At 34.1% G+C, this 15,329-nt stretch overlaps 1 protein-coding gene across 1 annotated transcript; it reads right to left on the bottom strand.

Moving 5' to 3' along the window:
- Positions 1-391: 391 nt before the first annotated feature.
- Positions 392-10,981, bottom strand: LOC120518220 (extracellular calcium-sensing receptor-like). Its single transcript, XM_039740901.1, has 6 exons — positions 10,767-10,981; positions 10,132-10,423; positions 7,668-8,498; positions 6,737-6,964; positions 4,491-4,614; positions 392-1,302 (listed from the first exon to the last, which is right to left on the bottom strand). The coding sequence occupies exons 1-6, from the start codon at positions 10,979-10,981 to the stop codon at positions 392-394; spliced, it is 2,601 nt and encodes an 866-aa protein (XP_039596835.1).
- Between the last annotated feature and the right edge of the window lie 4,348 nt (positions 10,982-15,329).

Below are 15,329 nucleotides of genomic sequence, written 5' to 3'. Positions count from 1 at the left end.
AACAAGGCCAAAGAAACACAGATTAGAGATACATTTTTTAAGTTTTAGGTTTTTCTTCACACAGAGACTCATGCCATAAATTGCTATTATTTCACATATTGACAAATGAGACAACATGATGCATGCATTTTTTACTCAAATAAAACCAATAGTTTAATATTGTAAATTAAGAGTAAATTATTTATTTATTTTTTGAAGCATATGGGTACTAGAGAATAAAAATAAATAAACAATAAAAGGCAGAAAAAAAAACAATTATTGCAATATTTATTCATAAAAGGCTTACAACTTCAGACTGGTGTTTAGATAATACTGTATAGATTTGTTAGGCTGTTATTTTTGTGTAATTTACTCATTCAATACTTTCTGAAATATTGTAAAAAACAACATTCTATTTTGTTGTAACAGCTCTGCCCATGAGAGCTTTTTTAGTATTTAATTCAGGTTTAAATAATATAATATAACATTTTGGGGAAAATATTGCAAAAAGAAGACCATAGCTTGAAGCTAAGATAGCAAAAACTTCTACAGCTACTGTATGTTTTCCCGGAGAGCTAATATAAGCAGGTATAAAAGTGATCCACACTGCACAAAAGATGAGCATGCTGAAAGTGATGAATTTGGCTTCATTAAAATTATCTGGCAGATTCCTTGCAAGAAATGCTAAGACGAAACAGGCACCTGCCAAGAGTCCAATGTATCCCAGCAAGCAGCTAAATCCTGTCACAGACCCAACGTCACATTCAAAGATAATTTTGGCCGTTTGATACCTAGTGTTTTTTGTTGGAATTGATGGGGTCATGGCCATCCATATAGTACATACAACAGACTGAATTAAGGTAAAAATCAAAACAGTACCCCTCTGTTGGGTAACACCAAACCATTTCATGGTATTATTACCAGGCAGAGTAGCATTAAATGCCATTATGACTACAATAGTTTTTACAAGAATACAAGAAATACATAAAACAAAGCTGATTCCAAATGCAACATGTCTGAGGATACAGGTAATGTTTGAAGGTTTTCCGATGAAGCACAAAGCACAAAGAAAGCACAATATTAGTGACACCAACAAAAGGAAACTGAGTTCAGAATTGTTGGCTTTTACAACTGGGGTATGTCTGTAGTGGATGAATATAATTAACACGCTCAATGATAAGCAAGCTCCAAATGCAGAGATTGTGGTTAAGGTGACCCCCATTGCATCGTCATATGAAAGAAACTCAATTTCTTTTAAAACACACTCAGTTTTTCTGTCATTAGACCAAAAATCATCTGGGCATTTGAAGCATTCTGTGGAATCTGGAAAAGATGAAAATATTTATTTTTTAAATACCATCATGCAAGCTGAAGGAAGCTGTGTAGTGGCTGAAGTACGAGGGTGTTACAATCTTGAAGGATGAGTGCAAAGGATACATAGCCATGCAGCATTCTTGACTTATAAGTTAGTTATGCCCATATTTGTATGAGCTCAAAACTGCTTTTAATCCACATTTGCTTAATTTTATCTGTTGCCTTAGCTTATACATTGATTTATGACAAATAATCCACCAGCAATGTTAAAACCCTTCAGTCTCCTTCTGTGGTTTGTACTAGCAAAAAGCTGCCTATGAAAGCTTGTTTTTAAGATCCTTTTGTTCTTTCAGAGAAAAGTTTATAGGAGATAAATGATGATGTATGTGTGAACTTATAAACGTAGTCTGCCCAGTACAGCACACACACACAAACACACATCTAAGTGACTGCAGCAGGGCATTTGTGTGTGTCTAGCAATGAAATCTTACTTCAGACTGATCAATGCTAAAATATTTGAATAATGTTTACATAGGTAATAATTTTAAATGCCTCTAAACTGTTACATAAATTAGGCAGGTTATAGTAAATCAAACGTGGTGTGTAAGAACATTATTACTGCATGGAATATCTTCATTGAGAATTGAACAAGCTATGAGAAAAACTGACTTAGTCTGTCTTTATTAGATATTAATATTAACTTGCTTAAAATGAAATATTCAGTGGAAAAATATAATACACCATGCAGCAAAAGCATAAAATGTCTGTTTTCCAGTATATTTGTACAGTAAGAGCATGGTTCTGGGAAGATTGTTGGATCAGTTGAATATCATTGATTGTTATTTGAATAAGCACTGACCTTTCTATATACGTTGTATTTAGTGATGCTTCTCACATTTTATACTTCATACGTTGTTCATCATTCATGTAAAGAGTTATGTTAACAACAGTGATAAAGGTGATATAACAAAAATGTTGGGGCACTGTGTAATACATAAATAAAAACAGAATTCAAATCACTTAAACTCATATTTAATTGAAAATAGAGCAAAGACAACCTATCCAATGTTGAATCATGAGATATTTTATTGTTTTATAAAAATATATGTGCTCATTTTGAATTTGATGCCAGCAACACGTTTTGAAAAAAGTTGGGACATGACCACAAAACACTGAAAAAGTTGTGTAATGCTAAAATAACACTTGGTGGATCATCTCACAACCAATTAGGTTAATTAGCAACAGGTCAGTAACATGACTGGAGCATAAAGAGTATCCCAGAAATATGGAGTCTCTCAGAGGGAAAGAAGTGGGAAGGGTTCACAACTCTGAAAGACTGTGCCTGGTATTTTTACATAATTCATCAATCTTTATATATAATACGCTACCGTGGCTGTTCATTTGTCCAGGATTTTAAATCACCTGTAGCTTGCAAACCGTTTGACCTATTGACCTGAAATTTGGTACACATATACTATGTGACGTCTACTATACACTTTTGGGGTGATGATTGACCTCCAAGGTTATTCCTGTTTTTATTTTATTTTATTGCAGAATCAACTCTCGGCAGCAGCCAGCTGGGTGGCCATGCGGTGCATGTGTATGGGTACCGTTCTTCTCCTTACCACCTTCGCCGTCACTTCCCCTACCTCTTAATATTTTAAATCATTTTTGAGGCAGATTGAAGCCTCAAGTGCCAGTTTAAGTGAAAAATTTAAGAAAACCTACTAAGTAATTGCAACACAAACACTGACTTAATCAGTTTTAACGTGAAAAGTTGCTGACGAAAGAAGACAAGAAGCAGGCTGCTAGGGTGGAGAAAAGAAGAGCTGCTCAGGAAGCAGCAAGCGCATCAACCTCTGAGCAAACGAATGCTAAACGTACAGAAAAAGAGGTTGAAAACTATGAATGCTCAAGTCAAGTGTATTCGCTGCACATTATTGTGCAGTGTGCCATTACTGTTTAAGAATAATGTTCCTAAACCTAAATTATAAAGAATTTAGGGATTTAATCATATATGGTACATCATAACATTAAAAGATTGAGAGAGTCTGAAGAATTCTCTCTATACAGGAGGACAAGGCTGAAAACCAATATTGGATGGCCACGATATTTGGGCTGTCAGGTGGCAATGCATTAAAAACAGACACAATTATGTAGTGGAAATCATTGCACGAGCTCAGCAACACTTCCTTAAAACGCTGTCTGTGAACACAGTTTGTTGCCACATTCACAAATGCAAGTTAAAATGTTACCATACAAAAAAGAAACCATATATAAATATAACCCAGAAATAACGCTGCCTTCTCTATGCCCAAGCTCATTTAAGATGGACTGAGGCAAAGTGGAAACATATCCTTTTGTCTGAGGAATCAAAAATTTAAATTCTTTTTGGAAATCATGAATGCCACATTTTCCAGGCTAATCAGGAAAGGGACCACCCAGCTCGTTATCTGCACACAGTTCCAATGCCAGCAGTAGTGATTGCATGAGGTTGCATTAGTGCACAAAGTATGTGGGTAGTTTGCACATCTGGAAGGGCACAATTAATACTAAATCATATATACAGGTTTTAGAGCAACATATACTGCCATACAGACAACATATTTTTCAGAGTATTTCAGCAAGATAATACTAGACTGCATTCAATACATATTAAAACAGCACAGCTCAGCAGTAAAAGACTACAAGTGCTAAACTGGCTTCCCTATAATCCAGACCTGTTACCCATGTAAAACATTTGGCACATTGTGAAATGAAAAATAGGACAAAAGAGACCCCAAACTATTAAGGAACTAAAATCCTATACCAGGCAAGAATGGGAGAACATTTCACTTTCAAACTACAGCAGTTTGTCTCCTCAGTTCCCACACATTTACAGCGTGTTGTTAAAAGAAGAGTTGATGCAATACAAATATTTTAAAATGTTTGGTTGACATCAAATTCCAAATGAGCATATGTTTTTCAAAAAACAATCATATTTCTTAGTTTCAAAATCTGATATGTTGTCTTTGTACTATTTTGAATTAAATATAAGGTTTACATGATATGCTAATTATCACATTGTATTTTTACTTGCATTTTATACTGCACTTTTTTGGAAACAGGGTTTTACCTGTGAAGAAAGGGTGATTTTTCTTTAATTTTATACATACAGAATATAGGTACTAGCTTTCAGATCACTAAGTAGAACATACCTAATGCGATGCTTACTTCTCCATCTGCACACGGTATACAGTCAAAACAGCAAAAGGGCTCGCCTTTTCTAGCTGATTTCCGAGTTCCTGGTTGGCAGCTTTCACTGCAGATAGACTTAGCAACCTGGGCGTTGGAGGAAAAACAGAAGGAGAAGAAATGAGAGAGAACACAGTTCCTCTAAAACATGCATAACATCACCCTAAAACATAAACTGTACTGTATTTTCTTTTTCCCCATATTATAATTTTTTTAATTAAAAGAGGAAAGGGCAAAGTGCATTTTACTGAATGATAGTTCTTTTAGATAGTTTTCCATAGACAAGCCCTTATTGCACATTTCTATTACTAATCGGTAAATCAGAAACTTTTTTTACATGGAATACTCTTTAAAGTAATTTATGGGCAAACAATTCTATTTTTACCTCTTCCTAGTTAGTATATGTAAATATAAAAAACAGTTCTGGGGAAATACTCATTGTTAAAAAAAAGACCTACAATGTCCACAACACATTTGTATTCACAGCAGAAAACAACATTGAAAGTTTAAAATGATATTGGTAGCTAAAATAATATTATGAAGAAACATTTAGATTTGCTTGCATTACTGAAATATTTAAGATTCATAAAGAACCTACTGTTTTGTTTGTTTAAGATAGCAAGTAACATGAAATATAATACTTACAAATGTTTTTTTTCATAAAATTAATACATAATTTCTTGGATGCATCTGTTTTCTGGGAACAGTTTTTCTAGTAACTGTTTAATGGGAACTGGACCCTGTCAAGGGAGTAGTGGGCAACAACCTGGAATGACCCCTGAACTGGATGTCGGTTTGTGGTTGGATTTGATTTTGCTAATCCACACACCAAGTGACAATTCTACTCACTTTTGTCCAGTTATACAATACACTAATATTATCAATGCTCAGCATTGTCTTTTTATTGTTAGAATAGTAAATGTTATGAATACACTTTTTCATTATCTCAGTATTAATAATATAAATTATGAGAATTGTATCATGTCACTTTGTTCTGGTCTTATGGAGTAAGAAGAAAACATCATGTTAGTTTATTGAATCATAATTTTTAAATAAACAATAGAAACTGACAAAGCTAGAAAAACCTAATCATTAAAAATTTGTCTTATTGTAGAAGTGAATGAAGTCACCAAGTAGCAGAGGTTCACATGTGTATGCTGATGACACAGCAAGATATGATGATTTAAACATTAGGATGTTTAGAATTTTTCACCAAAGTTAACTGTTGCTGAGAAAACATGAATGAATAACCCTAATCAAGTTCATTCTTTACTCTTGACTTCATGGCAAACAGGTCATCGTTTAAACATGCAGAGCAGGTTAAAGTTATCAAATCTAGATAGGACTACCTATGTTCATAAACTCTGAACATTTATCATTCAAGATGTTTAACTTTTTGAACACTTAGTTAACAATTTTTCATTGGTTTGTCTAAAACAATTTTAAAGTTTGTCCTCAGGAAATGCTTAAACATTTAATTTCTCCTATATTCCCTCTGTCTCTTTGGGCCCTTGAGCAAGGCCCTTAACCTGCAATTGCTCTATCCTGGGTATGATGTCAATCTGCATCCAGCCCTGCATGTAGGCCCTCCAACCTGAAGGAAAAGCCTAGGGGGTTGGTTGCAGAATTGGCACTCCAGCCACCATAAGAAACCTCACACAGTTCCATCTGAACTAGTGTGGTGCTGAGGTGTCACCCGTTGCATGGCTGCACTTGGGTCCTATTCTGGGATCCTGAGTTGGTTTGTCATGTGGTGAGCGCGGCAGTGCGCTGTATCTTCACATGCTCCTATCCTGTTTGTCTGTCTGACTTGTGTAAGACTTTGCCATGTATAATAGGTTTGTTTGTATTCACACAAACGCAGGTAAAGTTATATATAATATATATCATTAATATTTATATATTCATTTAAATATTTTTACAGGAAAAAAATCAAAGATATTACTTAAGAAAGTGAGCCATCTTCCTCTAAAGCTGGCTCCTTTTAGGTCACTAATTAAATTCAGTTCAGTTTGTTCATGTTTATTTTAAACTTTCACTTAATTCCTTTGAAAGCATAATATTCCTAATTACTTTGTAATACAATTTATTATATACCACCTGGCTTCCTGTCCAGGGATGGTCCCTGCATTGCACTCAGTACTGCTGGGATCAACTCTGTCCCCACAAACCTGAGCTGGACTACATGTGTTGGAGGATACAGTCTTACCAATCCATATTCAAAATTCCAAAAGATATCCTCTTCATTGATTAGGAGTTCATCACCAGTAGTGGATGAAGCATCATAAAGGCCAATGGATTTAATTTTAACAGCTCCTTTTGAATCTTGCTGCCAGTTCACTATATCATAAATTGCAAGTGGGTCTCCATTTTCATCAAAAGCCACTCTTTCTCCTAAATGATTTGTGAAGTTTACATTCTTTAGATAGTGCAAAAGCTAGGAAAAAATAGTATCACATTTACTTCAGTAATCGGAGATTAATTGATTTGAGAATTAAATACAGTCCATCACTGAAGAGTATAATAAGCCCAGAGAATATAGATTTACTATGAAACATATTGGATATTCTTTCTTGAAACTGATTTATAGTATATCCTATTGAAGGTTTGTTGACATTAACTTTAACTTTACAATGTTTTAGTTTAAGTATCTAAAATGTTGGAGATCGTAAGCAAAATAAAAGAGAACACACATATAGTACTTATTTATTGTCTCTTGCCTTGATGTACATAGCAAAGAAACTTCAATGGATCTTTGCAGTAACAAATAATGAGTAATACTTTATAGTAACTTTTATTATTGTCACTAAAATAAACCTTTGCAAACCTTGACAATGGATGAATAGATTCAACTTTGCATCAGATACTACAAAACACTATGCAACTAATGAATAAATAATTTGTAAAAGCATTGCATAATACTATATCTGTTAAGGACATAATTAATGAATGTTATAAAGTATTACCAATAGACTGTATGAATTACCATTTCATACTTTAAGAACTAATAATCTGTTAAGCAATGTATAATGTTTGTTAATGACTCGTTATAAAAATTATTTCAAAGTATTAAGAAACAGTAGAATTAATTTACTAACAGCACATAATATACATTGAATTCTGAGAAAGTTATTCTGTACCTGCCAGGACTGTACATTTCTAATATTTGCACATGTATTATTTTCAAATGGCCCATATCCATCATTACAGTTCATCAGATTATGAAGAGCATGCGCTAATGCATATACTGCTTTATGCACATTGTATGCAGATCTTAATTCTGAGACATCATTGTAAGCTGTGTAAGTGCTGGTTATATCTTCCAATCCTGTACAGACCTTAGAACTGTCATTTCTGGATGCATTTGTTGTATTTTCATTTTCTAAAAATTTACAACTAAAAGTTTTTTCCCAAAAATGAATTATCAGATTGTTTCTGAGGTCATAATCTGGGCGGATTTGCAGTAGAAAATCCTGAAGTCCAGGAATTTCACCCCTGCGAATAGCAATGCCTATGACTCCACCGAATGAGACAAAATTTTCTTTAATGGCTATTACAGAAGAAGTGCTCCATGCCTCACTTGCAATCCATTGTTTGCCTGTAATATTCTGTCGAACTATTTCTTTAATTAATGGATTCAGTTCTTCTTCTGATGAAAACACAACAATAACAGTTGCAGTTGACTGCTTGATAGATTTTACTATGCGTCTAATAATATTGTTTTCCGTGACAGATGGAACTGTTTCTATGAAAGAAACACATCCATACTTCTGGAATTCTTCAAGAAAGATTTTTATTGCATATTGCCCATAATCATCATCAGTTGCAATAGCACCAACCCAAGTCCATCCGTAGCGTTTGATTATCTGAATCACAGCTTTTACCTGAAAAGCATCACTGGGAACAGTTCTAAAAAATGTTGGAAATTCTTGCTTATTGCTTAAGCAGGAGCAGGTGGCATAATAACTGACCTGAAAAAAAAAGTATTGTATGTTTGTACATGTTTATATGCTACATATATATTTATATAAACAACGACTTATGTAAAAGATAGAATTTCTAAATGCTGAAATAGGTATTTTTAACCAACAAGAATAACATTTTTTAAATGCCACAGTTTGAAATAAATACTAGTTTTGGTAATTGGTTCTTTCATAAAGTCAAGAAGGCATTACCCACTCATGGAGTTTTCTAATCTGCTCAATATACTTCAAGAAATAAAGATGTTTTATTTCAATTTAATCATTAGAAACTTAGTTCTGGTCTTTGTGACTGAAACAAATAGTGTTAATTTAGCAGATTAGGCACTTGAATGCAGCAGGGTAGAAAAAATAAGATATTCAAAAATAAATACTATGCATTAAACTGCTGTCACTGTCCTGCTCCACTGACAGACTGAGGAGATCGTTCCTCCCCCATACTATACAACTCAGTTCTACCCGGGGAAGTAAACTTTAACATTATACAAAGTTATTGTTTGTTATACCTGAATTTATATCACTCTTTAGTTTAATATTGTTTTTTATCATTATGCTGCTGCTGAAGTATGTGAATTGCCCCTTGGGATTAATAAAGTATCTATCTATCTATCTATCTATCTATCTATCTATCTATCTATCTATCTATCTATCTATCTATCTATCTATCTATCTATCTAAAAGAATAAAAATCAAAACACATTTCATTTATAGAAAGAAAAAATATAGTATTGTATGTGTCGAGTTAGAACTGAAACCACACTAAAATATTGGTTAACAAAGGTTGTACAGTAGGATCAAATGTAACTTACATAGTTAATTGTGCAAACTGTGTGATTTGTCACTTTCCACTTGGATTATCAGGTGAGAATGTGGATGGATGAATGTGTGTCAGAGAATTAAACTTCTGAGAGTTGATCATATGAGTAATTAAATGTAACAGGTGCTATACAACACACACAAACAGATTAATTTCTGTGCTTGCTTGCTCATGAGTGGCCAACAATATTTTAGATTCTACCTTTTGATATATATTATACAATAACATCTCTCTAAAGTGATTTGCTATAATGCTCAGCATGAAAAATATTTTATAATACATTAATTTTTGTCTGCGATACGGAAATGCAGCAAAGCAGTTACGTTTAATTGGTTTCCTTCCTGCATTATGCCAGTTCTCAAAAAAGAAGAAATAATTCAAAATGTTTACTTCTTTAATTTTCAGGCATTCATTTCATTCTGACTGTTTTAAAATTTTAGGGAAAACGTATCTACAGGGCATTCTAGTTTATGCATGTACACACTACACAAAATTAATGCCTGATATATACTGTATATACTGTAATCTTTCAAAAGAAAAATAGTTAATCAAATTATAATATCCTATCCAAATTATAATATCCTTCCTAAATGCTAGTCACTAGTACAGGTTATGTTTTATAAAAGATATATACTATGTTAAGTAACTGAATGTATATGTATGTGTATGAAAATATATGTGTTAAATATTGTGCCATAGCTCTGTACTTTTAAAATGCCTTAAGATGTTTGTTAAAGAGTGGCACTATTTAAAGAAATGTTTTTGGTTTTTTTGTATGTGCATTGGAAAGGCACTGGTAGACGTTACCATAGGCATCTGGAAAAGGCTCAGTATTCTTGAAATAGCAATGGAATGTGCTGAAAGTGGATCCCCAATGATGGCGACAACTGGAGGTGGTCCATTACAGCTCAAGTCAGGCACCACATCTTCCATTGTACTGATCAAAGTAGTTGCTACTCTCAGTGACACTGGTAAGCTTACACAGTTATCATATAGTTGGTACCCAAGTGTTATGTTAGGAAGAAGATCTGTCCTTTTGTTTACTTCCTCAATGGCAAAGGCCATAATTTGTGCCTTTTGAAATACAGAGAACTCAAAACTTTAAGAGAGAAAGAATAGAAAAGAAAATTAATGCCATTTCCCTGAAAATTACAAATTAAAACAAAATTGCTGGACATTAATGCAATACTTTTGTCTCCATTGTCGGTTCTCACAACTGTCTATAAAAAGGCATCATATTTGATTTTAGTAAAAGTGAAGAATTAAGCACAATTCTCCCCCAAAATCATCAATTATTGAAACTGAGTGACTTTCATTTAAATTTCTAATAAAAAGTACCTAAGTTAACATTAACTTACAGGTCTATTGCATATACAGTATGCATGAAAATGTCCCCCAAAATTAATTTGCATATAGGAGAAATATTCTTTAGAATCACTCACCTCTCACATTTCCATTGTACAGGTTTAGATCTGAAGTCTATCTCTGGAGGTATTGTTTTAAAATTAACTACAAATATCCCTCCAAGCATAATATCTCCACTTTTGTATAATCCACTCAGTTCAAATTTTCCCTGTAACTTACACGGTGCTTCTTGTGTGTTAGATAGGATAAAAGTTAAACATAATAGCACAGAAATGTGCAAGATACATTTCATTTTTAGTCAGCTGAAAACATATACAGTATCTGATGTGATTCAACAAATCCACTTTAAATAAATAAGTCTATCTCCCTTAAGGTATTGTGATGCTCTAATAAGAAAAACATTAATTAGAATCTGAGGTGGATTCCAGGTAGAATTCACAAACCAGTACTATGGAGAAAAACAGTGGAAGAATTCACATAAAGTAACATCTGAGGGCAAAACTGACGTACAGCTTTAGCACCTGCAAGTCAAGTGACTTTCTTTGGGTCACACAGTAGTACGGAGAAAGGAATTAAACTGCCAATTTTATTTTTTTAAAGTTCTTTCATTTCCTGCTTGTCCACTATACTATGGTCAGAAAATAAAGAAACAGAGCCTTTCCTTTCACAACCACAAAAGACTTGCTACCATAATTAAGTAAAATTGTTTAAAAAAAATCAGAGGAAAGCATGACAATCTCCCTAATATGATCTTACATATGTTATCAATTCTATTAGAACATATTGTAGCTAAACTATTCACTGGATTGGCTTCTTATAAAAAGTTCATCTTTAATTCATTTGTATGAAGGGAGAATTTTGTGGGATTAATGTGATTATTTATTTCTCGTGTTTTGAAAATCTATTACAGGTATTACAGTCTGAAAAAACACCATAATGTTAGATTTGATGTTAATATTTGTAAATCTCTTAAATTAGTGTTTCTCTTCCAGCATTATGCTGCTATGCAATATACTAGCCAGGACATCACGTCCTGCCATCCATGGAAAGCAAAGGCAAAAGGATGAGAATATGGATAAATAACTTTTATGCTTACATTCTATACGTAACTTGTATGCTTAAATGTGTTTCTGTGCTCATACTTGTATATTTAAGTAGCTCCTAATTGAATTAAATAACATCGAAACAGAATATACTTCATCAATAATGGTGCACGGCACAATAACGTGCAGTGAATACTGTACACTTGACTTGAGCATTCATAGTGTTCATAGTCTTTCTCTGTACGTTTAGCATTCGTTTGCTCAGAGGTTGATGCGCTTGCTGTTCCCTGAGCAGCTCTTCTTTTCTCCAAACTAGCAGCCCGCTGCTTCTCTTCTTTCGTCTGCATCTTTTCACATTAAAACTAATTAAGTCAGTGTTTGTGCTTCAATTACTTAGTCATTTTCCTTAATTTTTCACTTAAGCTGGCAATTAAGTCTTCAATGTGCCTCAAGAATGATTTAAGAAATGAAGAGGTAGGGGAAATGACAGCGAAGGTGAGAACGGCCCCCGTATGCATGTGTCGTATGGCCTACCTGCTGGCTGCTGCTGAGAGTTGATTCTGCAATACAATAAAATAAAAAAAGGAATAACCTAGGAGGTCAATCATCACCCCAAAAGTGGATAGTGGACATCACATAGTATATGTGTACCAAATTTCAGGTCAATAGTTTAAATGGTTTGCGAGCTACAGGTGATTTAAAATCCTGGTCAGACAAACGGACAGCCACGGTAGCGTAATATATGAGATTATACACAGCTAATTAAGAAATTTGTTTTCCTTTTCTGCATCAAGAACTTTTACTTTAATTTTTGCTCTTGAAGTTCCTCTAGACCAAGTAATATACATATGTTTGACCATGTGTAAAATCTGGCAAAAATACATAAATGCTAAAAATACCTAAAGTGTGCTGAGCAGTGGGAATCGGCACATGTACTTACACTCCAAATGTAGTACAAAAATGAATACAGTAATATGGTTGTAAACAAACACATCTCCATCAGACTTTTTATCTATATTCTTTACACAGTTTGCCCAGTTTGAAGTTTCTGCTGTGTGTTTATTACTATCTACATATTCACTGCATTCATTTTAACATGTTGTACACTGCACTCATTTCCAGGTGTTCCTTGGCTTACTGCTATATACTGCTCAGGAATATGCACACGAGATTCAAATCCGTGAAATCTGTGTCATCTGTGAGCCATACATACATATAAAGACAAAACAGGGGTGTAGTGTTGCGATACCTTGCAAAAGCATAAAACCAAAATCTACAATCTGAAGCAGTATTGTTCACGGGCTACAGTAGGAAATTATTTTATTTATTAAACTATTAAACACAAATTTAGAAACAAATCTTCTCCTTAATTTTATTTGGCCCTGAAGTAAGAATCTGCCTTTCTTTATCCTGCATTCTGACTTTGCCCATTGCACCTCATTTTCGGAAAAGTAAAAATGTTGGCTGTTTTTGGGTATACTGGGAATGGCACAGCCACAATACTTCCAATTATACATGACAGTTAGCATGTATTCAGTCAGTCTTTATGTTAAATAGTGACTAAAGCTTATGTCTAATATGATGATGATGATGATGATATACTTCATTAATCTCTGAGGGGAAAGTGTCTTTTCATGTGAACTTTGGTGGTCTGAGTATGGATCAGTCACTGTACAGTGCCCTGGAGCAAATTTCAGGTTAATAGCCAATTAAGGGCCAATGGAGTAGGATGTCTTCTGGCAGTAGCAATATTTGAATCACTATGCCACTAGACTTGCCTTAAAAAAGCATATTGATGTACAACTCAAGGGCAATAAGATAACTAAGTGCAGGAGAACATTATTTAGGTATATATAAGTTACAGGAAGACAGCTTATAACAGTAAAATGAAAAGAATGAAATAGAAAACAATTAGTAAGAACTGAATGATGGCAGAGTGGAGTCAGCACTAGTATGAGGCATGCAAAAGGGAATGCAAAAGCTTCTCCAGGTCAGTTGAATCCTGGGTTTTGCTGAATCATTCATTTGGGGACACAAGCCAAAAACTCTTTAGTCTTTTTAACTAACAGACCACCGTGTTGTCCTTAGATCCCTAGTTAAGTGAATAGATGCTAATAATAAAGAAAAGTTAGTATGTACTGTATAACTAAAATTGGACAAAACAGAGAAAGAGGTTGTTATTAACTAAAATCGATTTTTTACCAGACAGAATAATAACAACTAAAATATACTATATTATAACACTATTATATCAACAAGCCTGTAAAGGAGCTCCTCAGATATAATTTTGTGTGCCCAGAAGTAGTTATCACTGGCTGTTTTGAGCACAACTGAGAGGCGGTCACATCACAGAAGAATCATTGTGAAGAACCAATGTGAAGAAACATTGGAAGAGGCAAAGACTGCTGCCCACACTTGAAAACTGGTAATTGTTAAATTTGGGATGACAGATACCATCTATAATTACCAAGACACAAAACTATGAATATTTTAACATATCCACATCTTTGTTTATCTTATTCTTTCTTTCAAAATAGTTCTTGTATAGTCATTAATTGTTCCATTCAACTATCATCCTTTACTCTAGCACTTTATGATTTGAAACCCGTGCCTGGACAAACCTATTGCGATAAAGCAGGGATGACCAGTTCTACTCCTAGTGGCTGTAGGTTTTCATTCTAACCATCTTGTTTAATTAGTTAGCCATTTTTACTGTTCATTAACTTGTTTTGCTTTAGCTTTAATTGACGTGACTCAGTCCCCTTAGTTGTTTCTTTTTCTTTAATGAGCAGCCAAACAATAATGAGACACAAAATAAGCCACCACATTACTGGCTAACCTGAAAATAATGAAAGGTGAAGGTCTTGGTCATGTTGGTCTGCTCAGGTCACCAAAAAATCTTGATGGTGGTCTTAGAAAAATCAGAACATCAACAGTCTGCTATGGCAAAATGAGAGCAGCAACAAGTCATGATATTCAACAATGGTTTTAATTAACAGCAAGAACTGGTTTCTCGTTAAGAAACTGGTTGGAGTGAAATTTGCTGGAGTTTGACATTCCAATTTAGCTGGTTATCTGTTGGCTCATTTCACATCTCATTTCTGTTTGGCTGCCATTTAATTAAGAAACACAGTAATTCAGAGGACTGAATCCTTAAAAACAGGGCTATTATAATGATGGGTTAAGGAGTTAATTAACAGTGAAAACTGCTTGTTGATTAGGAACAGGGTTAGAATGAAAACCTGAAGCCACTGCAGCCCACCAGGACCGGAGTTGGACACCCCTGCTATAAAGTATCAGGCATCCTTCTCAATTTTTGTTGTAGCAAACAGTGAAATATTCAATAAGCAGAAATGCATATGTTACTAGAATTATTGCTCTGAATGACTTTACACACCATAACAGTAGCAACAATTTACTCCTACGCCTACTGTGAGGAGATCAAAAAATATAACACTAGCCAACCCGCGGCGTAGCATACGCCGCATAATCAGGCCGCTGTTTAAATGATTTTTAAGCACAGAGGAAAAAATAAACATTTGAAAAATCCGTAATTTAATAAACCACCAAGAAAAGTAACATTGCAACAATGCACGC

Source organism: Polypterus senegalus, chromosome 1 (assembly GCF_016835505.1).
Source record: "Polypterus senegalus isolate Bchr_013 chromosome 1, ASM1683550v1, whole genome shotgun sequence".
Lineage (NCBI taxonomy): Eukaryota > Metazoa > Chordata > Cladistia > Polypteriformes > Polypteridae > Polypterus > Polypterus senegalus.
The sequence above is the reverse complement of the archived record's forward strand: the minus strand, read 5'-3'. Positions and strand labels throughout refer to the sequence as shown.